A 26,429-nucleotide genomic window follows, 5' to 3' on the forward strand; every position below is an offset into this window, starting at 1 on the left:
TTCCAGCTCAGCTTGCACTGGGAACGTGTGAGACCACTGTAGGATTGTCCCACTAACCTGTACACTGAGCACACCGGAGTTGTCAAGCACCAGGCAACACTCCAAAGCAAAGGAGACCGTGCTCTGTGTCTTGTGCTGGAGCTGCTGTGGAAATGCCATGAGAGAGGGCGGAGGAGCAGCAGCAGGTATGGAAGGACCCTGTTTGCACAGTTGACTGTTGTGCTGCCAGGGTGGTGGTGGGGAGTTGGATGATGACACCCACACCCCGGGATGACTGTTTTTTGCTTATCTATAAGTTGGCATTTGATAGTTAGTGAATAATCAATTATTTTGGAAGGAATGGCCTGTAGGTTGTGATGTGCTCGCCCTTTCCCCATGGTGGAAGGGGTTTTGTGTCTCTTAGCCTGATCCTGCACTGCCTGGTTGAGGCTCCACAAGTCTGTTTCCAGTAGATGGCAATAGTTATTTGCATCTGAAATTCTGTGGTGAAAGAAAAGATCTCAGCTGCTTACAGGGAAGTTCTCTCTCTCAAGCCGGTCTCCTGTGGAGCTTTTTATTGAAATGCCTGTGCTGTGCTGCAGCAGCAGCACCTCTGAGCGTGTCAGTGCTGGACTCACCACTGCTGCAACTCCCACCTGGCACCCACTGCCTGCTTTCCCAGCAGGAGCCACGGGGACAGGGCTGGCACCAACAGCACGGCCGCCTCACCAGCGCTGCACCCAAGGGCCAGGGCAGAGCAGGACAGGGGGGACTGAGAAGTGCTCAGAGACAGAAATTAAAAAATATAACCCTGCTTTTTACAGAAAGCTATCTGGCTGCCAGATGGCAGGAAAATGCTGCTGCTGCCGCCCCCCATCCTGCCTGAAATTCAATTTTCTTACTTCTCCCTCCCCCATTCCCCAAGGCCTTCTTGCCCCTTCAATTGAAAAGCCTTGGACAGAGTGGGTCAGAAGCATAGAAATTGTTTTTCAGCTTAAATCAGCTGAGCTGCCCTTTTCCCAGTAGCATCCCAAACTCTGTCTCCAGGCCCTGCCCCAAACTTCAGTCTAGAAGTGATGGTGCCCTGAGGAGCAGTTGGGAAACTTAATAGAAGGAAATTATTTGCCTCTGGGCATAGTTTTGGCCAGATGATGCTGTCCATGTTTGTGTTAACTCACAAACAGCGAGGCCGGGGATCTTTGTGGAGTTGGACACACATGTAACAAATTTGTTGCATCCTAAATGTGTCACTTTTTTTATGTGCAGGCAGATACTCACAGCCAGCTCTGTGCTGGGGTGATGGGGGGCCCTTTGGACCACCCTGGAACTTTGCATTGCCTAGTTACAGACTCCAAAGGGCTAGGCTGCACCAGCAAACATCCCTTGGGTCCTTCTTGTGCACCCACTTGCCTTGGAATGTTAGTCTCAGGAGAGATGACAAAGCCTCACTGTGGCACTAAATATTCTGGTATAACTGAATACCTTAAATCTGTGTGTGTGTGCCCTATTAAAAAAAAAAAAAAAACAAAACCAAAAAGCTTGTATTTTAAAAAAGTTTTTAAAAGTACGTCACCTCTGCCAAAGAATTTCCCAGGTAGGCACCTTAGTGCTGGTCCTCTCAAAGACAACTGGAAGGAGTCAGCAGTGCCTGCCAATGCAACATTTTCAACCTTTACAGGTAAAAGCAAATGCTACAAGTAACTGTACCATTAACAGAAGCCTGAAGTGTAACTGAGAAACAAAACCCTGCAGCTTTCAGCTGACTTTTTTTTCCTTGAGAAGACATTACACAGGCAACTAAGAACCAAATTACTTACAATCTGTAACTGGTTAGGAGGGGTTTTATGAGTGTACTGAGAACACAGCTGCAGTAATAAAAAGCCATGAAGTACTTAAGGTATCAACCTTTAAGAAAGCTGGTAAAAAACTATTTAATACTTTCTGTGCTCTCCTACATAATCATACAAACAGCAGTTTAGGACATTATCTGATGTAAGCACAGTTTTTTAACTATCTGGAGAAGGGTATTCCCCAGGGAAGGGAAGGCAGGAGCCCCCAGTGCTGTGCCCACTCATTTCAATTAGTGTACACATCGACTGGATGAAAAGTTTTCCCCAAATGCATCTTTTTCCCATCCAAAAAGCATTTTGATGAATTTTAAGGTGCTGGGGTGAATTTTAAGGAGACAAGAACTGGGTGTTTCTATTTGCAGATCCAGTATCTCCGACACAACTGACGTCTGATCTCCTCACTAGCCAGATGCAGCTAAAATAAAACAGAGACACTTAACCAGTGAAACAGTGTTTAATATAGTTAAATTACTTAAATAGATTTCAATTTCCATGGGAAATCATAACTGTATCCATTTTTGCAAGATCCAGAGTAAAGAGTGTGTGAATACCCCTTGAAATGATCATGACACACTGTCAACAATCACAGCTAGAGATACTGGGGACTTGAAATTTCATTGACAACACAACTTCATAAGATGAATCAAAAGTTAAGAAGACTGCAGACTTTTGGAAAGCAGAAAGCAAACCTAAAACCGAGTGTATGGCATGAAGGTAATGAAACTCAGTGAGGGGGCAAGAGGGATGGAAGGTGGAGGAGGGGGAGAAAGGCATAACAGCGTGATGCAACTTAAGTATTTTGCAAACCAGGAAAGATGTAAAGGAGCAAAAGTATAGTACAAGGGCAGACTTGGCAGTTTTACAGAAGTCAATATACTATACTTTTCAGAGATGTTTCCTAGTGGAAGGGAAAAGGAAAGGGGCGATGCCATTTAAGCTCATGTTTAAATGGCTTAATGCTTGGGTCATGCTCGGCAATATAGCAAATTAATTAAGACAGGCCCATGGATTTTCACTTAATCTCATTGTCAAGTAGGAAAAAATAAACCACCACCACCATAGTGCAATCATTAAGCTGTTAGTACTATAATAATGCTGCCCTGAGAAGAGTGAAAAAGAACTTTATTAAATGTCAAAAGATTGGAGTAATTTTTAGTGCTAGCCAAATTCAATATCAAAACTTTACCCTCATAGAATATAAAAAATATAGCTTTTTTAAATTATTTTCTTTTTTTAATAAAATATCAAGGGATTTTTCTTTAATAGTTAGAAAAGGTACATAAATGATAACAGTGAACTATTCATAAACCCCCCCACTAGTGATAAAGATGCCCAGCACAGTTTCAATGGCACTGTATTTTAAGGTCAACCACCTCATATACACCCTTGCCATCATAATCTTTTTTGAAGATCACCTAATTACTGAAAATGGAAAAATCTGTGACAGTTTAAATAAGTGCTTACTACAAGAAAGTCAACTCGATGCTGCAGCACATAGTTCCTTGTAGTGTTCAAATGGCAGTTACAATATCAGACAACTCGCAGATCAGCAGGATTCTGTTAAGACCATCTATGAAAAACAATTTTTTTAAAATAAAAGTTCAAATGAGCTTTTTTTTTTTTTTCCTCATAAGAGCTCCTGTTAAGAGTTAGAAGATTTGGTTAGAGCTCTTTTTGACATGTTTGATACCGTCTCAGTAGCTAAAACTCAAAGGTCCTGGTTCCACTGGGAAGCCGCCACCCTCCGCTTGAATGCTGCATGGAACAACTGTGTGACTACCGTGGGTTTTTTCCTCTTCTTTGGGGTTGTAGATTTTTCTGGATTTTCGTTTTAGAATGCATCTGATTCAGCCTGGAAACTCACCTGTTTGTTGTTGGTTGATTGTATAGTTATAATCTGAAAACTGCCAAGTCTGTGTTCAGAGTATTATGCAGAAAAAAATTACACAAAAGTCTACAGGTTATATACACCTCCCCCCACACCTTGGTGTGGACAGCCTGCCTTCTAATTTATATATAATTTACAAAATATAGAATTTGGTATATCTGTTAGATCTCCATGTTTTCAATATTACAAAATAAAAAATACAAAAAAACCCACAACAAATTTCAGGGGAGCTCCCCCCCACAAAATGTCTCTTGTTTACATCTAGTCTTTCCCATGTAAACTGATAGATACCAAAGAAGAGCACAGACGACTTTTTAATAAATATGGTTGTAGAGCCATCTTCCTTTATCTTGATCTTCCCCTTGTCAGGTGTGCCAGCCCCCCTCAGAAGAGCAGTCATTTAGCCATGTAGAAGAAGGGAAGAGGGGGCCAAGGCTATAATGTCTTTTCACACTAAAACATTACCAATGCCCTTCTGAAAGGCCTTTTTGTGTGCTGCAACAGTGGGTGTCAGTTTTGAAAGCCCATTCAAAACAGCTAATAAAAGCACAGTGGTACACTTCAAATAGCTGGCAGTATGGGATGGAAACATTATGGGAGTGCAAATCCATTCCAAAGTAATGCTTTGTAGTGAATCATACATTCCTTCAACCAAGTAAATGTTGTGTTGCATCGATAAATACTTAAATAGCTTCTTACATCATCCTGTGGTAGCAGCCTTTTTAAAAAATTCCAAATTCATGTCTTATCTGTGAACTCTGTAGTACACATCTTTGGTCGACTTAGCACTCAGCCAGGAGCAACTCCAAGGTGGTTTCTTTCACTTGCCTTTCGTGATGGGAGGCCAAAGAGTTTGCTGATACCAGCTCTAGAGTCACGGTGTGAAGTCTCAACTGCGCCACGTCCTCAGCTGCACTGCCACAAAAATGATTCTTCTCCAATTCACAATCCTGTGTAATGCAAAATCTGTCTTTGCGTGACGCTGCAGTTGGTGCTAACTAATGGGAGGCCCTTCATTTAGAAAGTAGGTGGTCATTTCTCCTTTGCCTTTGACCTTTATGACCCCTCGGTATTCCAGCTGATAGTTGTTGGCTGCTAAAACCTGGTACATGTCTGTGGTTACCTGCAGAATAAACAAAAGTAAACAGATACTTGCCATGTCTTCCATACAGTCTTTTCATTTGCTTTTGGAGTAATCCATGGACAAAATTAAAGAAGGATCAACTGTTTTGTTCCTAAGTCAATCGATGTTTGCATAGCAATCCCTAACTAAAAGGTTTGCTGAAGAAACACAACCTTTAGAACCTGAGAAACAGTAGAAGTCTCACACAGTACACAGCTGGGGAGGACTACATGTTTCAAGGAAGTCACAGGATAAAATGAAGCAAATGAGTCACATTTTTAAAAAGACACCAGTCACTTCAGTCTACTCAGATGCATTCATTATATGACTGGTGTGGTAGTAGGAAAACAAGTTAAACTTATTAAAAAGGTCCTAAAAAATGTGCTAGAAGTTACACAGTGGGTGTACAGCTTAGAAGGAGTCAGGGTATTGTTTTTATGAAGAAGGTAGTGGGCAATGAGGCAGACATTGAATGGAATACTCTAGCCAGCATCCAAATTCTCTTTGCAGATGCCAGTCAATAACAATCCCTTGTGCTGCAGAATAACAGAAGTTTAAACACCAGATTTCCTGAGATGATATTTATTTAATTGTTACAATGTATTTTCTCACCCTTTTCCAGGTGGCTTTAAGTATTTCCATTTGTGGCTTCCTATTGTTGCAACATTGCTGTGCTGATTTGCTTAAGTAGAATGAAAATTGTCCACAGACCATCTCGTAGGGAAACTTAAAGAGTGTTGCATAAATACCAATCCAGTTAACTGACAGTCACAGAAACAGCATGGCTGCCCCTCCTGGGTTTTACATCAGTTAGTTACTCTATTTTTATAACCCTTCAATACTTTCTCAAGGAATGACACTGTTACTGTGGACATTGGCTCAGCAAAAGCAGGACAGGGGAACTGAATCACTGGAAAGGTCATGTCTGAAGGCCAAGGAGATGTGTGATTACCAGACAGTTTCCATTAACCCCTTAAACCATCCTCTTTAGTTATATATCCCTATCCTGCTGATGCCTGGACCCTTGCTGGCCTCGCACCACACATGGCACTGTGAGCAGCAAAGTGAATTACAGAAATACAAATCTGAATCAAGCCCTTGGAAAATAAATCCTCCTACTGTCACAGGCAGCCAAACAGCACATGGGAGCAAGGATCAGAGCAGGACTGTGCTCACAGTGCCAATGAGGCACATGGGGAAGGATGCTCAGCTCAACACTTCCACCCAGAACTAAACTGCAAGTTTTTGACTAAAGCTTGCACCGTTGCTCACGATTAAAAGACAAAACTTGCCGGTTCCACCAGCATTCCTTAGGTGGCTTTTCTTTCAGTTATGTTTAAGTAAATGTATGGCATAAAGGAATAAAATGAAACTGAAATTCCAATTCTAATTAAGTTTCAAAACACATAAGTGACACAGGGCTGACTGTGTAAGTTTTCCAGTGGATGCCTTACCTGAATCCTGTCAGGCACACCTGTACTGTCCATTCGGCTGGCTACATTCACTGTGTTGCCCCAAATGTCATACTGGGGTTTGCGGGCTCCTATCACCCCAGCTACAACAGGACCAATATTGAGGCCTGGAAGGAGAGGAGAAATCCACTCAGATCCACATGAGGCAAGTTATTATTCAGACAATAAAAAAACATCCTGAGGTTCATCGGTTCTATCTGTGCTTTAACCCTGACGTAAAGCTACAGCCAAACTGTGGGGAAAGAAATGTTTAAAAAAAAGTTGGCTTCTTTGATTCATTATGCCTACCTGACTGGCAGCTCAGTCTGGATCTGCTCAACCCAGAGCTATTTTCCAGTACCAAATAACAGGATAAGGTTTATTTTCCATCTGGATAACAAGCAAACAGCTCACCTGGAAATCAGCACACACCTGCTGCAATGCTGAGGGCCTGCAAGGCAGCAGCCCGGATGCCTTCCAGAACAAACTACACACTTGACAACCTCACATTTTTTTCTCCTTTTTTGTTGCTTTTTATTCCCTGACTTGAAAGACAGTTTAATATCCAAGAATGGCAGAGCTGGAACCATGGGGGGTGTGGGCAGGATGGACATCACAGGCAAAAATGAGCTCAACCACCACGTGAGACTGTGCTGCAGTAAGAGCTACTCTCCACCAAGGCCAGCTTCCTAACTGCTCCTAATTCTCCTGGGAGCTTCAGTAATAATGGTGCTATACCATAAAAAACCTGCTGTGATGTTGCACAGAGGTCAAAGTGGTCACCAGGCACAAGACAATTCACATCACTGTACAGCTAAGGTAAGATCTATGGTTTTAACTCTCCATAAAACCCCCAGCTCAGAATGACTACTATGAACAAGGATTCCTGTGAACACAGGGACATTACCTATCTTCATCTGGAAGTTGTTGAATGAATGTTCATTAATGTATTTCATTTGGTCCATTAACCTCATGGCAAAATCAGCCAGAGCTTTGATATGTGTCTTCCCTTCCTTGTCGTAAGTGGAGTCGTTGAGGCCTGACGCCGCCATGTAGGTACTGCCAATGGTCTTGATCTTCTCCAGCTGCCGAAATTGGTCCTCACTTATTATCTGTTTCACAAGAGCAAAAGAAGCAAATAAACCTGGACGAACATAGAGATGCTGGTAATGTCCTTGCCACATGCCTTGCCTTAGTACAAGAACTAAAAAGTACTGGACAGAGCCTCCACTACTGAAGGAATAGGAAGAAATAGGGATTAGATATTCAGAGGTGCAACACAGGAACAGAGGGGATTTTAATGTGGAAAAAAAATAAAACTAAAGACTTCTAGAGCAAGGAGATGGCAAGCATGGCACAAGGATCTGAAACTCCACCTTCCTTCAGGAGCTCAGCAAAGCCCAACTAAATTCATTGATTCAGTTCACTCTGTCCACCCAGATTTTCCATGACTTACTTCATCAAAATCAGCAATGATCTCATTGAGCAGCCTCAGACACTCCACCCCTTCGTTGTTGGCTTCCAGCTCCACATAAAACTCGGAGAAGTTGCTTATGGAGGCGAACATGACAGCCACACACTCACAAGACTGGTAGTACAGTTCATCATTTCGCCGCTCCTGAGCCAAGAAATGGGCTGCCACATCCTTCGGCAAAATGTTGTGGAGGAGGCGCCTGTTATAGGCCTGCAGCTCCTCCATCTCTTCTTTCTCTTCAGTGGCCTAGTTTAGGAGGGAGAGACAGTGCTTACTCCTTTGGTAACTGCTCTGGGGAGGGGAAAAAAGCTGAAATTGAACTTGCAGGGAGGACACAAACAGAGGAAGAGGGGAAGCTGCACAGGAGTGCAGAACCAGCGAGATGCAGAAACTTGTGTTTTGTGGTGGAAGGTGGTCCATCTCTTCATGTGCACACAAGTATGTAAAAGCAGGCACAGAATAATGCCAGAATCCAGCGTTGTTGTATTTCTGGTCCCTGAACTGGGTAATCACTCAGCTCACCCCTTCCATTGCTTTACCATTTATAAATGAGGATAACAATGTTTATCTGCTTCCCAAGGAGCTTTAATTAATTGTTGCTTCCTCAATGCCTTGTACTCAAACCACAAAGACCTATAATTAGAATGATGCTCTGCCACCCAGAAGGTAAAAAATCTATACAAAACCTGCAGTCCTGTGGCTCTCTAGCCCCAGCATCACTCGTGGGCACAAGAACTGAAAACATTAACAGTGAACCCAGAGACAGGAGCACAGTGTGGCATTATCCACAGTGTGTTGGTTATCCAGTGCTGCTGCCTGGGGTCTAATGAAGGCTGGACATCGAGCCAGTTCCCACTGCTTAACAGGAAAGTCAATGAAAATGCAAATGTGAATCTTTCACACCCCCGAACACAGGAAACTAAAGCTCACTGAACTCTGTGAAGCAATTCAGCAGTGAATATGAGCTTCTCATACTTACAAATTGTGTTACATTACAGGTTCCTGCAGCAGTAACAGCTCAGTTGCCCAAATTCATTAATCTCGACCTTCAGATCTATAACCCTTTACTGTGGGGACCATCCAAAGTGCATTTACAAGGAAACAAAGGGTTGAAGTAAATAACTGGGATAAGAAGCACAGAGTATGCAAAGTACCAAAGAAGAGCAGAGCATTATTAGCATGCCCAGTTATAAACCAGATCCAGATTAAATTCAAAGGCACTTTATAACACTCCTCAACTCAACAGTGAATAGCTCAGTAGTTCTATATTAATGCCAATGACTGTGTGATCCTCCAACACAGCCAACACCCACTAACCTGAAGCTTCCAGAGGAAATCAAGCCTTGCAGTGGATTCCACTTGCTGGGCATGCAAATACAGTGCCAGGACAAAGACAGTAATGATGACAGGGGTCACAATCTTCAGCGCCACTCGTGTCATCACTGGGGAGCTGCAGCCAAGGAAAGAGCAGAACTTCCCAGTTAGTGGAGGAACACAGCTTTGCCACACTCTGCAGTTCCCACTTCAAGGCTAACCAGCCTCAAGAAAAGGCTTTTTTTCTTTCCCCTCAAAGCCCGTGTTGGTAAAGGGACAAACAGTACCTGCAAAAAGTTGGGGACTTTGGCTCATGGGTGCTGGTTTCTAAAGGAGAACTTGGAAATTGGAAATGTTATCCAACTCCTTAGAAAGGGTTATCATCAATACAGAAGCCATTTTTTGGAGAATGGCCATACACTCTCAGTGTGGCAACACCAAAATGCTGACAGCTCCTCACTGTGTCTCCTGCACTGACTTCCCCAGCCTCCCAGCTCTGGAAGTCTGGAACTGTTCTACACTTGCAGCTTTTGTAATTAGTCACTTCTTAATGGCCTTTGTTTTGTAAGTGTTTTATAAGCTGAAATGGGCACTAAGGCACATTCCTATCTCTTCTGACAAGCAGGCTAATAGAAACTGTCAAGTATGAATTACAGAGTTATACAGTGTGAAAATATTATTTTGATAAAATCTTTGATTTGTATTACAAATAAATGCTATAAGATGCTCTATAGAGAAAGCTGACATAAGTCCCACAGGAAAGAGGATGCTCTGAGAGTAGCTATACACACAAAAGAGTAATACTCAGCCCACTTAGGCCATTTGCACTGTGTTGTACCAGCTCACAGCAATGCATAGTCAAATACCAGACACTGCTGGGGTGAGTTTACACGCTGATATTGCACCTTGTGAACAGAAAATACCTACCAACAAAAACTCATAAAAACATTTCATGCCAAAGTGACTCACCATGACGATGTATTGTTTGCAGAGACGCTGAAAAAAAGCACAAACACAAGGTTAGGAGAGGGACTCCCTGCAGCGCTCGCCCTTCTGCACATCATTGCACAGCACCTCTGCAGTGTGGCACCTCTAACACTGTGTGGGGCTGCAGCCCTTTTAAAGCACAGAACTACTAAAAGATGGGAGGGGGAGGAGAAAAACAGGCTTCTGAGTGAGCTACACTCAAAAATCCAGAGTGATGGTGCGACATGGTTAATGTGATTAAAATACCTAAGAAGCATTAACAGTGAAGAATCATTTGGGATTTTAATATCAGTGTGGGATGCTTGGCAAATGCCTGTGCATCCATCACTACTTCATTAGGTCAGACTGGAAAATTTGACCTAAGGAAGAAAGCTTTGCACTAATACCTTGTGAGGCATAGCTCCTCTCTTCTCCATTTATTGTGGTTGGGAGATGTGTTTAATTCCTTTAACTCTAGTCCTGCTCCCTTCTTCTGCAAGTTCCTCACCATCAGTGTTGTGCCCAGCTCTGGGTACCACACACAAGTGCACATTCCTATTACCATTCACTACACTCCAAAGAACTTGCATGAAGCAGAGCTTCTGGGGAAGATGGAGGGTGTGCTTTTGACAGTGAAAGGATGGAATGGAGCTTTCTGGTAGGTAGCAGCTGTCTGAGCTCCTGATTGATTGCTTAATGCTGCTGTGTTTCTTCTCAAGTGTGGGTGGAGTATTAGGTGGCTGAGAACCACGTACAAGCACCTTTTAAAACACCATTTAAATGGAAAGAAGGAGATCAGTGCTAGAATTACTGTACTGTCATTGATGCAGTTGAAACTTTTCAGGCTACTAACATGCTACATGTTTAGCTTGAGAATCTCACAGCTCTCTAGAGAGCTTCAGGCCACAATTTTCTGGGGTTGGTGGGAACCTCACTGCAGAATCAGAGATAGAAATCATCAAAATCAAAATAGCCAAGGGGGCCTAACTGGACATAACATCAAAAAATAAAAGCATAGTGACTCTCTAACCCTGTTTGTTCCGAGACATTTTCCGCAGTTCTGACCATGTAATTTCTTCTGACATGGATTATGCACCTCACTGTTGTCTTGCACACAACCTATTGCATGGCCTCTTGGCCAGATCCAGCACTGAACATGTGTGCTTGGACACAGACCCAGTTTGAAATGCCTGGGGGCTCCCACATTAAAGGCTGGATCTAACTGGGGCTGGAGACACTTCCCACATGCAGCATGATTCCCCTGCTCCCCTAAATGACTACCTGGACAAGGATGACTCACTGCTCCCCATTATCACTCTGTCTTATGACGGGAGCAGGGCAGATCAGACCCTTAGTACAGGGGCTGCCAGTTCATTGTGTGTGTTACTCTTGCTCTAAAATCTTCAGCAGAGACTATGAAATGCAGCAAACCCTGTATGACAATGACATTTTGGATAACTGAAGATGCCCAGTGCAAGCAATGCTGGTGTTACATTGTAGGTTGTTCCCCCATGGAACAGACATTTCCAGTAGCAGATGGCTCTTTAATTACTGGAAGGTAACAGAGAGAAGCTTGCTAAACACACTCCTGCTCAAGTTAAGTGCACATTTTTAGCAGGAAAGGCAGTTCATTCTGGGAACAGCTCCCGTAGGACAGGAACATCTCACAGCCATGACGGCAAGGACAGACAGTTCTCTAAATCACAAAGCACAGCTTGAACAGAAGTGACGGGCTTGATGAACAAATCACCGGGCAAAGCTCTTTGGGCTTCACTGTGCAGGAACTCAACTTAGAAGACCACATTGGTCCATCATGTCTTTAAAACCAATGCATTAGTTTTATCTTCTGCATAGAGAAAAGGTAACATGATAATATCTCTGTGCATCCAGTTCCACTTCATGTGTCACAGCACTGGTGTGTCGCTGCAGTCAAGTCTAGCAAGTCCCAATGTGCTATAATCAGCCTTTTAGCTGGTTGCATGCTGGGTTGGTTTGTACACAGAAGTGTGAAGTGACATCTGCATCACTTCTAATTAGTCAGAGCACCATAATGGCTGCAGAACAGACAGTAATTATGTAGCTACAATGGGCACCCAATTAAAGTAGTATGAGGTCATGGTGGCCTTTTATTTTTTTTTTTTTAGTATCAGCTGGACAATAAGGTTCATCTCTGAACTATGTGCTACATGCTGAGCTCCCATTTCCCACAACACGCAAATAGGTTACCAGACATTGGGGCAATAAATAGCCATCCAAGGAGCTTTTTGGACAAAACAAAGTGTCCTAGTTTCCACTGGAATAGAGTTAAATTTCTTCCTAGCTGGTGTAATGCTGTGCTTTGGATTCAGTATGAGAATAATGTCGATAACACACTGATGTCTTAAGTGTCGCTAAATAGTGTTGATACTAAGGACTTTTCAGCTTCTCAAGTCCCACCAGGCTGGAGGGTCACACGATGTTTGGAGGGGACAGAGCTGGGACAGCTGACCCTGCTGGCCAAAGGGATATCCCATACCTACCATATGGCATCATGCTCAGCATGTGAACTGGTGGGAAATCTGGCCAGGAGCTGCTGCTCAGGAACTGGCTGGGCATCGGTCAGCAAGTGGTGAGAAGTTGCACTGTGCATCACTTGTTTTGTCTATTCTAACTATTTTATTATTATCATAATTATTACTACTATTATTATTTTTTTTCTTTTATGTCTCATTAAAGTGTCTTTATCTCAACCCACAAGTTTTCTCACTTTTACCCTTCTGATTCTCTCCCCCATCCCACCGCAGGGCATTGAGTGAGTGGCTGTGTGGGACTGAGTTGCAGCTGGGGTTAAACCATGACACAAATACCATTTAGTGAGAGATAATACAGCATCACAGAAAGCTATTTCTGGGAAAACATGCTAACCTTCTCCACTTTATTACTGACATTTTGATTGTGAAGTGATGTAAATTATACTTCCAAGTGCTGTAATTTCGCTTAGTGCTTGAATTACAAGAATGAAATTATATTTTGAGATATAAAATGCTTTTTTTTTCACTAATTGTGTTAGAAAATGCTAAATAGCTTCTGCTGATGGAACACATAATATCTGAATAAAAAGGAAGGAAACCTCATTCTCCCTATACCTCCCCACAGAAAGCTCCATGGGGTTTCCTACCTAATTTCTTTCACTAATGGCAGCAAAAGCTATACATCCATTAACTGGGCATACAGGAATCACAGAATCATGGAACATTCATGTGAAGGACAGAAGTAACCAGGAGCATCTGGTTTGAAAGGGTTAATGACCATCAAGAAATTTGAGCAACTACACAAACCATTTCATAACACCCAAGACAGCAGTGGGAAGGGCCATAGGAATCTTCTCAACCACCCTCCTGTCCAAGGCAGGAGCAACAACAGCAATCATCCTTGACGAACAGTTCACCTAAATTGGCATAATTTGATTGACTCACATTCAAGTACAATTGTTGCCTACAAGGGGAAACCATCAAAACAAGGACTTAACAACACAACTCCCAGCAAGAAACAAAACTTGTGGAGCAGGGCGGGTTTGTGGATGTGCCAAACTTCTCCCCCTGGTGTGACCTTCAGGAGAGGGGTAACCATGTCAGTGGAAGGAGGCTGCCACCATGATTAATGTGTGACCTGCTGATCACAAACTACCTTTCCTAAGTAAAAGGGCAACTGTCTACTCCCACTTAGCCCCAGGCCCTTCTGCTGGGAACTGTGCTGAGCCCAGCTGTGATACTGGCTTTTCAAATGCAGATATGTGTCCAGCAGCAACTGGCAGGAGATCACTGGCCAAACATCAAACACCACCATTCCGCCACCCCAAGCTGGGTTTGATATATCGTGGTGGTTTATTATCACATCCCTGAGCCAATTTAAGTTTGTTGGAGGACTTTTTTTTCTTTTCTGGGAAATGACATTTCTATATTAGAACTGTAATACCAGAAGAAGTTAGAATGACTAACTACAGCTCCCAATTTCTGGAAAAAAAGAAATACAGATCCACTCTGATTCCAGTTACATTCTGTTATTATTAGATAGTTCATTAGTCAATTCCCACATTAAAAAGATCTTAAAGGGAACAGTACTCTCCAGCTCTTCAGAGGTGGAGAGTAGTACTGGCAAAGCCTTTAGCTTACAGCCATGCCCTCTCTGGTACCATGCCCTTCCCTTGCTTGCACCACAGCCTTGGCACTCCCATCCACTTAATGCCACACTGAAATCACTGGGTGAAAGAAATGAAGATTTCAGAAGTGAAAGGCACTTACTAGGTGTTAGCTGTAACCAGGAGATCTGCATTGTCAAAAAGGTTGACCCCTGGCACTTCCACAATGAGAACATATATAAATTCAATGATTAACATAAGGATCAATTTTCCAATACAGCTGATCTGAAGGAACACAGAGCAGGCCAGGAGACTCAATAAGACACTGTAGGTAAAGTACTGTATAAAGACAAAAAGAGGAAAAAAAAAACAAAAGAGAGATGAGTGTCAGCTGGATAAATCAAAACTGAAAACAAAGGAAACTAAACAGAGGGATAGAAAGGGATTGGGAGTTATGTAGTTGAGCTGACGAAACATGTAAACCTGGGTCTGTGGGATTCTCCCATGTTACAGAAGTTAAAACTGAATGGATGGAGAGGAAAACTGTGGCATTCTTCTTCGGGTGTTATGTGCTTTACATTGAAGAGCACAGGGCTCGCAGCTGTACACCCAAGGTTGTGACGTAGGTTTGTCCTGGACACGGGTACTGAATCAGCAGAAAGAATCACCCAGTTATGCTGGAATAATTTGTACTTTAAGGCCAAATTCTGAACTCAAATTTGTGTATCTTTGACTGTATCTCTGATTTGTGTATCTTTGTGCAACACCCAGGACCAAGGGTTATTAGCAACTGACACACCAGGACAGATACCCACTTGAGGCCAATGGGAAAGTACTGTCACTGCTGACGTGACACACTGACTACATTGGCAGGAAACAGGCTGGACAAACACACTGATGCCCATCACCATGATCATTTTTCCTGCCAGCAGTTTCAGACATGCATGTGTGTAATACTGGAGAACCTCTGCCACACCTGGTGGGGCAGCAGCTTCTGTCAACCAGAGGGTTGAGCGTTTACCATGCCAGTGCTCTCAAATGTGATTGCAGACTGAGGGTGCTCATCACCTTCCTGCTATCAAATCTGTGAAGATTTAAGCTTCCACTCTGTCTGGACAGGCCTATTTCTGGCAAAAAACCCCCTGTATCATATGCCTTAGGCAATCCATCCTTTCAGTTAAAAGCAAGCCCTAGCTGAAGTAGAAATATGCTTATGTTCTGAGCTCATTTATTAATAGTCATTGCCGACATATTAAATTAGAGAAAATAACTTGTACAGCTTGTGCTCGACTCTTCAGCTTCTAGAGAACGAGTGGATGTTCCCTGTGACTGAGGGGTAGGATCCCACATCTCCTAAACGCGCACTGGGAGCAACAGGCACCACCTGTACCAGATCCAACATGTGCCCTGCAGAGCACAGGGGAGGGACTCCTCACTTCCTACCCCACTGACTTGCAGGACCTGGCTCGAGGCTGCCATAGCAACCCCAGCACGCAAAAGGATTGTTCCTCATGGCTTAAAATCCCTCTCTGTCCTGAACCAACACTCCTTACAAGTTCAGGATGGGCACAGACTGTTTCTAGTTCTCTGCTGTGCCAGGTTTTGCACCTGGCTCTTTCTGCAGACGCACTAAAGCCTCTGCAAATTTTAAAGTCACAGTAATGGTGGTCTCAGAAACCCCACTGAATCAAATATGGATCACATTCCTGTGAGGTTAAAGGGAAATACGTTCAGTGGGACACTTGGACATCTGGATGATAACAGATCTGCCATAAATCTGTCAGGTCCCCATGACCTTGACATAAATTCTGTCCCCATCCTAGGCAGATTTTTTCCTTTTCAATTTCCAGTAGACAACACATGTAGCAATCATGACCTAAAAACTCAGAGAAAGATCTTGACTAGCTATGCAAAAAGAATTTTTTTTTTGGCAAAGTATTCTACTAGTGTGTAAAATATATTGGGGTTGGGTTGTTTGTTTGTTTGGTGTTTTTTTTTTTTTTTCTTTCTTCCCATTAGAAGCATTCTTTTTTTTAAACAAGATGTTCTGAAGAAGTAGGAATTGCATTTGCAAATTGAAGCAGACCACTATCTGGGCTGCCAACCTCTCTGAGGCCAGTACCTACTATACCTTTTGAAAGAATATATAAGAAAAGTTTTTCATCAGAATATAAAACAATGGAGAGAACTGTCTATGACTAGACATTGATTTTCAGGGAACTGATTTTCAAGTAAAATGGAGCACCTGCAAACTCCTTTGAAAGGACTTGCACTCTTTATGCCATTAAGGACCTCAAGGAGAAAGGCCATTTCTCTTGCTACAGGCAGGATCCAACACTTAGAAAAGCCTACTGATTATTCAGTCCTAAAGGAACTTAAACATCAATGTGGACTCATGATAATAACTTCAGACACTAAAGTTTGAGTGTAGTAGCCTGTGCCAGTTCTATAATGTCAGTCAGGAGCAACTTCCTTTCCTCAGAATCACTGAGATTTGTCACACAGGTTTTACAGCCTTTTTCCAGACCACCCTCTGAAACCCATTTTTCCACAATACCTCTGGAAAGTTGCAGTTGGGCAAAGGACTGTCACAGAATCCCTGCAATGTGCCCAGGCTGTAGTTGGAAGTCAGGTTGCTGATAAGGCATATATCCACCCGGTCAGGAGTGATGTTGTATTCAGCAGCCATGCAGCTGGCAAGATCCACAGTGCTGCACATGAACTGGAAAAAAAGACAGTATTAAACTCTACAGCACTGATAAGGAAAATAAAACAAAATAGCTTGTATCAACTAAAAAACCCCTTGGAAATGGCTGTAGCAATGTGTAAAATACGCAACATGAAATCATCAGCTTATGTTTTACTGCACGCGCAATGGCTATGTTTTTTCTTTCCCAAAATGTTAATTAACAAAATCCAGGCTGTGCACTCCAGAAAGCTAGTTGCATGCTCAACTTTAGGTACAGCTTTATGTAGGGAGGTTCACAGGCAGAGGGGCTGTAGATATTACACACAGAAAAATATCCTGCTGTCTGTGATAGGGCCCTGCTCTGTTGCTCTCTTTCTGCTGATGGGAATTTCTGAGCTGATAACTTTCCCCTGGTGTGTCTAGAGCTTCTGCTGGGGGTCTTTCTACAGGGAAGACTTCAGCAGCAAGGTTTAAAGGCTTTGTTGTGCTGAGGAAGCAGCAGAGGCCCATTCTGATCTCCCCCGTGTGCTGCTCCGTTTGTCCATTTTGCTGATGTTCACACTAAGCAGTTCATGAATGCAAAGAATCACACATTATGCAAAAAACCCAAGCTCTAATTTCTGCATGGTGCTCAGCAGCCCATACCAGCTCTTTGCAGGTGACAATGGGGGAAGGTAGTGAGGGGGCCAATGCCACTAGTGCCTCCCATTCAAGTAGCTCAACAGAGCGTAGAATTGTTCCTAAATCTCCACTGTGTATATAGGGATGCTGAGGCAAGAGCAATCAGTGGTCTGATTTTCAGGTGTTCAAGCCTCTCCATGCCAGTGCAAATCAGCACTGCCCCAGCTGGGGCGAGAGCTGAGAAGAGCAGAGGGCCACGTGAAGTCTTTGTAGCTGCCTCCAAGCTCAGAGCTTAAACCCTGGCCCATTTTACCTGCTCTTTCCCTTTGTCTTAAAAAATGAAATAGATGTATACAGAGTAGGGAATATTCAAGTGGTTTCCTTAAAACACATTCAGACTTAAAGCCATTTGTAGAAGTGAGAAGCCAGCAGCTGCAGGGCCCCAGAGAACAGCCTGTCTTTCTCTGAGCCTGAAATCAGCACAGCCAGACCACCTCGGTCCCAAAAGTGCAACTCAAAGCAAAGTCATCACCGTTCCCATTAGGTGATCCCTGCACTTGGAGCAGGATGCAGCACTATGCAGAGGCTGGCAGGATCACATAAAACTCAGTGGTTTTAAGGGTCACGATGCTGCAGAGCACCAATAAGAAAACCATGCAGAACTGAGGGAATCAAAAGGAATTAATGGCCATACCATGTTGACAAAGGCAGATAGAAAAACCAGGATAATGGCAAAGACTCCAACTAAGGTACTATTGGTCCTGGACTGTACAATCTTCTTAGATAGAGTCTGGAGAGGAACTGGGAAAAGCTGCATGTGGGAAAAAAAAATATGATTAAATAAACAAGTAAAACCATTATTTTACAGATTACAACCTGCATTTGAGCTGCCCACATACTTCAGCATGGGTCTGTGTGGATGCTGCACAGAGGTGGAGGATGGTGATGGGGGATGTGGGACAAGGGCGAGCAGAGATGTGACTGCCTCGTGGCAGCAGGCCCAGCTGGCTGACCAAATCTACTTAGGCCTTCCTAATGGAGTGATGGCTCCTGAGCCCAGATAGCATGGCTTGCAGGGCTGTGCTCATCCTGTCGTGAGAATCAAACCACAAGCCATCTGTAGCTGAAATAGCCAGGAGCTCGAGCTTGGAAATTACTGGAGCAAAAATTAAAAGAAGCAGAAATGAATATACACATGTCATATCCCTTTGATCACAAGGACATATCGTGGGACTTTCTGGTGCCATTTCAGACACAGACTGTTAAACAGCCCTGGCAAGCCTTGTGATCTGTCAGACCCTCGGCGAAAGGCGCTGCAGAAATCAGCTGGCCTCGGCTGGTCTGTGGCACTGAGCACCACACTCACATGGGGCTAAAAATAACTGCGGGTGAGGGTGATCACAGAGCTCCCCCAGCCAGACTGTCCCAGTGACTCACCACCAGCAGAGTTAGAAGCTTTCTGCTAATGGCTAATGAGTGCCGGCCGCCAGCGAGCTCCACTTTAGGTGCTGCATCGTATTCTGGGTAGAAACAGCCTGTGTGTTAAAGCAGAGACTAACCCAGCACCCTTTGCAGCAAGGATCACCCCTCAGCATGGTGTGATCACCCCTGCATTGCGCTGGCTACAAGAGAGTCCAGGAGACAGAGAAACCAACCCTTTCTCTTCATGTGCCACCACTGTGCCAGTGGAAGCTCGGGGCTGGAGCAATGTGAGATGGATGCCGGGAAACCCTCGTGCACTGACTCGCTCCTGTGTGATATTGTCATCCCTGCAGTGCCCTGCCCCTCCACACCATCCTGCCAGGGCAGAGGGGATCTGCCCAGGACTGCCAAAGCTTTTTCCAGAAGCCAACTCTCCCGTCCCTTACTCACCGCATGAATAACCGAGCCACTAGAGGGTATTTTTAGAGACACAAAGAAACCAGCAGCGCACCGCCACGGCACCGCAATTTAACTATGACTAATGTTTCTATTAAAAGTCTTGCTTTTCCCTTTTATCCTTCACTCTTACATCTTTGGAGATGCAACATTTTGTCAGTGCTGTGCTTCCCACACAGCAGCCCTACAATGTAATTACCAAGTGTTGGAGCGGTGAGAGCGCTGATTAGCTGGTGGCTTTTGCAGAAGGAGGGAGAGGTTGAGGCAAGAGTTTTGAAAGGGCTGATTTCACCTGCTAGCAGCACACACACAAAAATCCAGCTAACTCCAGGTGAGAGGAGAGGGCAAGGCTCTGTGGGGGACTGGAGGAAATGGGAAAGTGGGGTTGTGGCTTATTTACACTGAAATTCACTGAAAGCTTATGCAATCCTTCAGGCTCAGTGGCAACCACTGCAAATCAAAGGGAAATACCTCTCTTTCAGAAATAAACCTTGCTGATATAAAAGTCCTCTGTTGATAAGCCATGAACCAAAATATCTCTTTGCCCTACCACGTCCAGCTGCTTCCACACAGACATCAGCTAACAGATCCCTACCAGCACAGGTACATGGAAAATGCAGTGGGGCTTTCCTCTGCTCTAACCTTTAAAGGTTTTGGAAGGAGAAGGAGGATCTGTGGGGCATTTAGACAGTTTTCTCGTTAGAATAGAGCAGAACAGGTTTTCCTGCTATCCCTTTGTTTAGGCTTCAAGGCCAAGCTCCACAAAGGTATTCAGGAACCTAACCTCCATCTGTAATCTCTGGGAAACCAGGCACCCTAAATAAAACTTGGGAGTTCTTTGTTGTGGATCTTGGCTCAAGCCCCTGATGCCAACGATCCCGAAAAAGCCTGACTTTGAACCAAGCCTGAGATATCAAGCAAAGCCATCAGTGGAAGACACTTACATTCTGATGAAAACACTTTTTCTTTGTATTAATATTTGTTCTCACAACTTTGCAAACAAGGAAGAATTTTAGGTCAGTAAACATGTGCAGCTGGAGAAAGTCCTGAAGAAGAAACGAATGTTGAAATCCATAGGAGGTCAGGACTGCAATAGAGAGTGCAATAGCACAGTCATGACGTGCATCTGAGGAACCTCTGCCTCGTGGACAACATTCATGGAGGCCCTGTAACGTAAGTCACACTCTCCTCATCTTACAGAGACAGGTAGAGACCAGGAATACTTGCAGCTTGGACAGCTTCTATGATAGACAGAAGGGATCTGTCTTAGCTCTGACAATTGAGCTTCACTCTGGCAGTGCTCCCTCCATAAAAACGTTCACAAGTCAGAGGTATAGCACAAAAGAGGAAAAAGAAAAGATAACTTTCCTTCCCATTTTCCAGAAAAAGGAAAATAAAATCCCTTCTCTCCTTGGAAAAGCAGCAGGAAATCAGGACATTGCAGTACATTGAAAATCCAAGCACCATTGCTGGTTAGCCCATTGGTTTGTACTGTTCACCATCATCTAGTCCTCTTACTGAGACTCAGTCTCGCCTGAGTGAAGAACAGGATGAGGGAAGGTCTGATGAAATGGCAACTTCAAGCCAGGATTTGCACTACTGAGAACAGGGGTTGAAAGAAAGAATGTGATCCATTTGGGCAGCTGAGATCCACGTTTGGGTAGCCACACAAGCGTGAGGTCACTCATTAGCCCTCTGAAAATCCCCATGTAAAGAAAAATAAAGACAGTAGGAAAAAGAAAATACGATTGTCCAGTCGATTCCAGTTCATTCTGACTGAAATGCATAAATCCAGGTGAAGGTAGGGCACTGCTGTACAGGTGAAAGTCTGAATTTAAAAAGTGATCCAACAAGTACTAATGCCACAGTGAAAATAATCCACAATCTCCAGTCATTTGCATGACAAAATTACTCTAAGTAAAACCCATACCATGCAATAACAGCGATTTAGGACAGAAGAGTAATATTTCTCCTTTTTTCTTCTTAACATACATTGTGGACATGGAATACTGCTTAGATAATTGCTGTTGCGTTGTAAGATGAGGTCTTTAAGTTCTGATTTTTCAATTTGTAATAAAAGCCTTTGAGTCATTTTGAAGTACATTAAGATACTTCTGGAGTAAAAGACAACATCTCCAGGCAACTGGATGTTGCAAGTCCATTTATGTAACTTACTTCACAGTGATTTATTACTCTATTAAAAAGTACAGTTTTCAGAGGGGTTTTTTTTCCCTGCTTGAGAAAAAAACCCAAATGCTTTATGAGCATCTAGATCAGTTTTGAGAGCCAAAGAAAGAGGTAGGAAAGCTACACCTATGTAAAGCTACAGAACAAGTTATTTTCTCATAAAGAGTAATTTGAAATTTCTCTCATATGTGCTCCCAGGGCCACGCAAGAAGTTGAACTCCACACAGCAGTGTAGATACCAGAAGCTGAAGGATTTTAAGAAGAAACACGAACTTGGTAAGTTAGTAGCACAACAGATGTCTGTCAGCAGAGTATTTGTGAAGGGACCCTGGTTCCCATGACCTTAGACTCTACTGGGAAGGGACACCATCTCACGGTGGCCAAGTCTTCATGGAGCATCAAAGGGAAGAACTGGAACTCTCTTGTTTATTACAGCTGAAGAAACTTGGAAAGCCAAGCTGGCTGTGCTGGCAGTTCCAGGATCAACTTCTAGTCCGTGGAGAGTTTTATAGTGGAAGATAATAATGACAGCGAAAGAAAATAAAACATGATCAAGCTGTTCAGAAAGAGCCTGCTGGCCACTGTCAAAGCCAGAGATGGAGAGGCCAAAACAGGGAAGGAAAAATCTCACATGAAAGCTGGAAAGAGGAAGAAAAAAGAGACACTTATCATGTAACAGCACAGCAAACAGACAAAGTTATGCTTATGCTGATATCCTGGGGTGGACACCTGCTTTCTAACTTTGTGTGGAATGAACCATTGGTATGTAAAACATATTGGTATGTGAAACAAAGCAAACAATGCTGACATCCCCGTGTCTTTAAATTTCATCTGAAATGATCTGTAGAAGTGCCTTCCTTCTCTATGTGTGTAAAAGTGCTTCCTAGAGAAAGTGAAATACAGAAGTAAAGGAACACCAGTTAACCAAGGGCTGGGTAAACCCATTGCTTAAAAAACTCAGACTTGAAACACCAAGATCTTCAATGACAGAAGTAGGCTGCAGCTGTTAGGAGCTGCTGCCATCAGATACATAGCTGAAATCAGACAAGCTGAAAGTACCTGTTCCCTAAACAAGCCCCCTCATAATCAGATGTTGTCAGCAAAGGCTAGTCTGGAGCACTAAAAACGGGTAATCAAAAAGGTACAGGAGCTAGAAGGCCCAATAATCTCAATATTTACAATCTGTGCACAGAAAGCACTGGCCACACTGGATGTTATACATGAGCACGTTGTGGGGCTGGGCCAAGGTGCTGAAAATATCACTGTTGGAAATACAAGGGGCTTCAGAAAATCCCGAAATTCTGATGTTAGTCTGAATTTCCTCTGATGTCTTGTGTTTCCACAGCCTGTACAATGAGGCAAAGCCAGCCTAAAAACAGTTGCGGGCACCACTACATGAATCTGGGAGATCAAGGCAAAGAAAGTAAGATTGAACATCTGCCTAGAGTCACGTGTAAAGTCCTGTGTGCCTTTTAAATTAATCACTGATAATTTTAAACCAAGAAGCCCAAACCAAAACCAGAAGCTCTGAAAGATGACAGAAGAATTCAGTGCTGCTGTCAGTATGTGGAAGCAACCTAAGGCCATAAATGCCAGCGGGTAACACAGCTGTGAGCCTTGGAATGTATCTGGCTGCAAGTCATCCAGCTCAGATGCTTCAGAGAAGTTCCGAGTCTGCCACAGCTCTTGCCCCAGCAGAGCTGGTGTGGCTCTGCTTGTCTGGCAGCGTGCTGGGATGTGCTGCCAGTGCCAGTGCAGCAGAAGGAGGCAGCACAGCTCTGCACTGAGTTTCCCAGTTCTTTGTGGCTGTGACCAAAAGCTTTTCACCTTGGTCATTAATTAACTGCTAATCACATTAAACTGATGATACCAGTTTACAAACTAATGACAGTCAATAATATCCTCATCTGTAATGGACTCACCATGTATAACCAGGCATCTTTGGGTACCATTTCCCAGCCCAAGCCTTCCCATTAGCACTGTTCTTTCTGACACTAGTTCTCATTGCTGGTAAAAAAGCAGGAGCAATGGGATGCTGCACTTAAAAACTAGGCTCCATTTAAAATTGCCATAAGGCCAAGAGAAACCCTGTGAATGAATTATTAAGTTCAAATAGAACCTCAAGCTTATTTTATTGCAGCAATTATTATGTAAGAAGGCAAAGCTTAATTCTCCAAATCTAAGTTTCAAAAGTCAAAAAGACATATAAGGTGCAAGTCTGTCAAGAGCACCCACATTCAACTGTTGAAAACGGCACAGAGAAGATAATTAAAGTGAGGCAAATCATCTGCCTGACATTATCCATTATCCCACTGTTCCTTCTGCAGAAAACATAATGCTACCAAACTATTTTATTCCAGGCTCTGGGGAACAAAGCTGAGCTTGGGCTAAGGAGCCCAAATCTGAGCATATTTCATGTTCAGACAGCGCTTGACTAGAAGGATCCCCAAAACTGCAAATACATCAACATTTTAATAGAAATACCTTTGAGTGCAAAAGATGAGCACACCATGCTTCCCACAGTGCTCACTGCCAATTTACCACAGGCTGACAAGAAGAATTAATGTGTTTTTGGACTTCACACAATGTATTTCTTTGCTTATTAAAGGCAGTTACAAGAAAGAGCACACTGAATGTTGGAAGCTCTGTACACTCATCTGAGAAAGGCTGATAAACTTCTATATGTTTAAGGCTTTTAATTCCCTCCAGGACATTTTTCCTTGATGATATTCTGCTTCTGATTATCTGCCTACCCAAACATGCATATGTAGCAGGGGCCAGCACACAGGCAACTCTGCAGGAAGTTTACAGGGAGGAAACGAATGGTCAGTTTTTCGTTCCACACTGGAAAATATGTTCTTCTTATATCAATATGAGAGTGCCTGCAGGGGACTTAATAGACATGCAGATCCACAGAGTGATTACTTCTGCTGAGCTAAAGAGATGCCAACCCTAACATCTGTGTGCAGTTCATTCTGCCTTGTCAAAGGCTTTTTCTGTAACCCTTATCACACAGTGTGGAAAGGAAGGCTAACAAAACATGCTCTGTTAGCTGAAGAACCAAATTGCTGATCCAGTTATTTTAGGCAGAGCACTCTACAAAGAAACCACAGTACTCACCTTTACACAGGAGTAAATGACCGAAACAAACACCACTGTGGTCAGGATCAGGAAACAGGTCAGGAAAAATCCCAGCATAAATGTAGAGCTGAAATCAAAAGAGACGGTTGGGTTTTTTTGTTTTGGTTTTTTTTTAAATGCACATAATATAGAATAACTACAGCTCTGCTCTCCAGAACACGACATTTTTACAAGCTATGACACACTGCACAGGCTTTCCAATTAGGACAGCAGTAGGAGACATGAGGTGCCTTGAATACCAACAGATACTCTGTCCTATTTAGAATTACTCATGCAGGCTGCAGAGCAGAGAATGCTGCATCTTCTACAGCAATCACCTTCCTGCTGGGGTAACAGTGGTGGGACTGAAAAATATTTCATTCTCTAGAGGAGGTGACAGAACAACTTGTTATGGCAGGTCGGCTCCCAGCTGGCTGTGGGCAGGCACCCCTGGGAAGGAAGGCGGGGCTGAGTGCTGCAGTGCAGCTGAGCGGGAATAGTCTCACTGGGAATAGCCACCTGTACTCGCACAGGGAATGTTTGTGTGGCACCATTCTCCGTGCTCTGTCTCGTGCATGGAATGAGAGGAACCACGGCTGGAGGACAGTCAGGGAAAACAGCCTTAGCTTAGCCAGCTTGAGAGGTTCCTGCTCCTCCCAACTTTGAAGTACAAAGAAGATCCTAGGGCCAACTTTGTACTATGTATTTTCATCTGTTTTAATCATGGAGATAGTCAACACCAATTTCCTGGTGATTGGTCTCAGGGTGACAGGATAGGCCCCCTCCCAGGAGTTAGCCTTGTTCATAATTTAAAGGAATTATTCTTGTGATGTGACATTGAGGCCAACCACACCAAAGCCAGCTGGTCTCTGTGTTCTCTCATGACTACTAAGATAATTGTACTTGCTAATTCACTGTTTGAGCCTTTGTGAAATATGTTAAAGCTATTCCTCTTTATCACCATAAATGATCACTGACATTCTGTCTCTAGTTTCAGATTCAAATTCCATGGTGTGTCTTTCATGAAACTCTGGTGGTGACACATATACACCTGTGGTTTCAGTTACTGCTTAATTGCTACCTTCAATAAAAGACCAAAGCTATGCAATTGAAATATAAGGAAAACCAAACCAAAATGTGAAGGAAAGTATATCTAACCTGCAGTTAAAACATGGAATTTTATTTACTCTTGAACCACATCATCACCTTTCACACAGGCCAGGCTGACCAAGGACACTTCAGAATTTCCAAAAAACCCCCAACCACCACCCCATGGGCAGCATGGAGGGAGACTGAGCAGCACAGCATTGACACCACACTTCCATAAGGGATTGGCTCCTGCGTAATACAAAGGAGGCAGCCATATGGTTGCCACACATCAGAAATTGTCAAGCTGTCATTTAAATGTTAAACTGGGTTTTATGGGGACAGCTTAGTGGCTGCTTAGGGAGTTTGATGAGCAACACAGGGCTGGTAGAGGGCCTCTGCAGGTGTGAAGTCATGGCAGCAATATCCAGAAATCCAAAGCGTAAGTCCTTGATAAATGAGTTACTCTCCAAGTACATTTCTGGATGTAATTAACAATGCTTTTATTTCTGGGAATGATCTAGTTTCAATTTTCAGCCTCTTTCAGCTTCACTTCCAGTTTCCCAAAGCAGACCTGTCTGTTTACACAGTGCATTTGTACTGATGTTATTTTGCTGATTCAATCTTTCTGTGAGCACTTTTGCCTGGGAGAGTGAATGACAAACATCAGACTACATGTTGTTTCT

General features: G+C 43.4%; 1 protein-coding gene across 2 annotated transcripts in view; it reads right to left on the minus strand.

The window, feature by feature from the left end:
* Positions 1–2,264: 2,264 nt before the first annotated feature.
* Positions 2,265–26,429, minus strand: part of ADCY5 (adenylate cyclase 5) — a 207,949-nt gene continuing 183,784 nt past the window's right edge. For both annotated transcript variants that reach the window (XM_039381836.1, XM_027725586.2), the window contains exons 12-21: positions 24,658–24,745; positions 18,167–18,283; positions 16,720–16,884; positions 14,326–14,501; positions 10,049–10,075; positions 9,083–9,215; positions 7,748–8,011; positions 7,199–7,403; positions 6,295–6,419; positions 2,265–4,840 (exon numbers count right to left, since the gene is read on the minus strand). In XM_039381836.1, coding sequence (XP_039237770.1) covers positions 4,712–4,840; positions 6,295–6,419; positions 7,199–7,403; positions 7,748–8,011; positions 9,083–9,215; positions 10,049–10,075; positions 14,326–14,501; positions 16,720–16,884; positions 18,167–18,283; positions 24,658–24,745 — 1,429 coding nt within the window. In that variant the 3' untranslated portion in view covers positions 2,265–4,711. The remainder of the gene's footprint in view (positions 4,841–6,294; positions 6,420–7,198; positions 7,404–7,747; positions 8,012–9,082; positions 9,216–10,048; positions 10,076–14,325; positions 14,502–16,719; positions 16,885–18,166; positions 18,284–24,657; positions 24,746–26,429) is intronic.

Source organism: Pipra filicauda, unplaced genomic scaffold (genome assembly GCF_003945595.2).
Source record: "Pipra filicauda isolate LSUMZ 115617 unplaced genomic scaffold, ASM394559v2 scaffold10_size6260569_pilon, whole genome shotgun sequence".
In the NCBI taxonomy this organism is placed as follows: Eukaryota; Metazoa; Chordata; class Aves; order Passeriformes; family Pipridae; genus Pipra; species Pipra filicauda.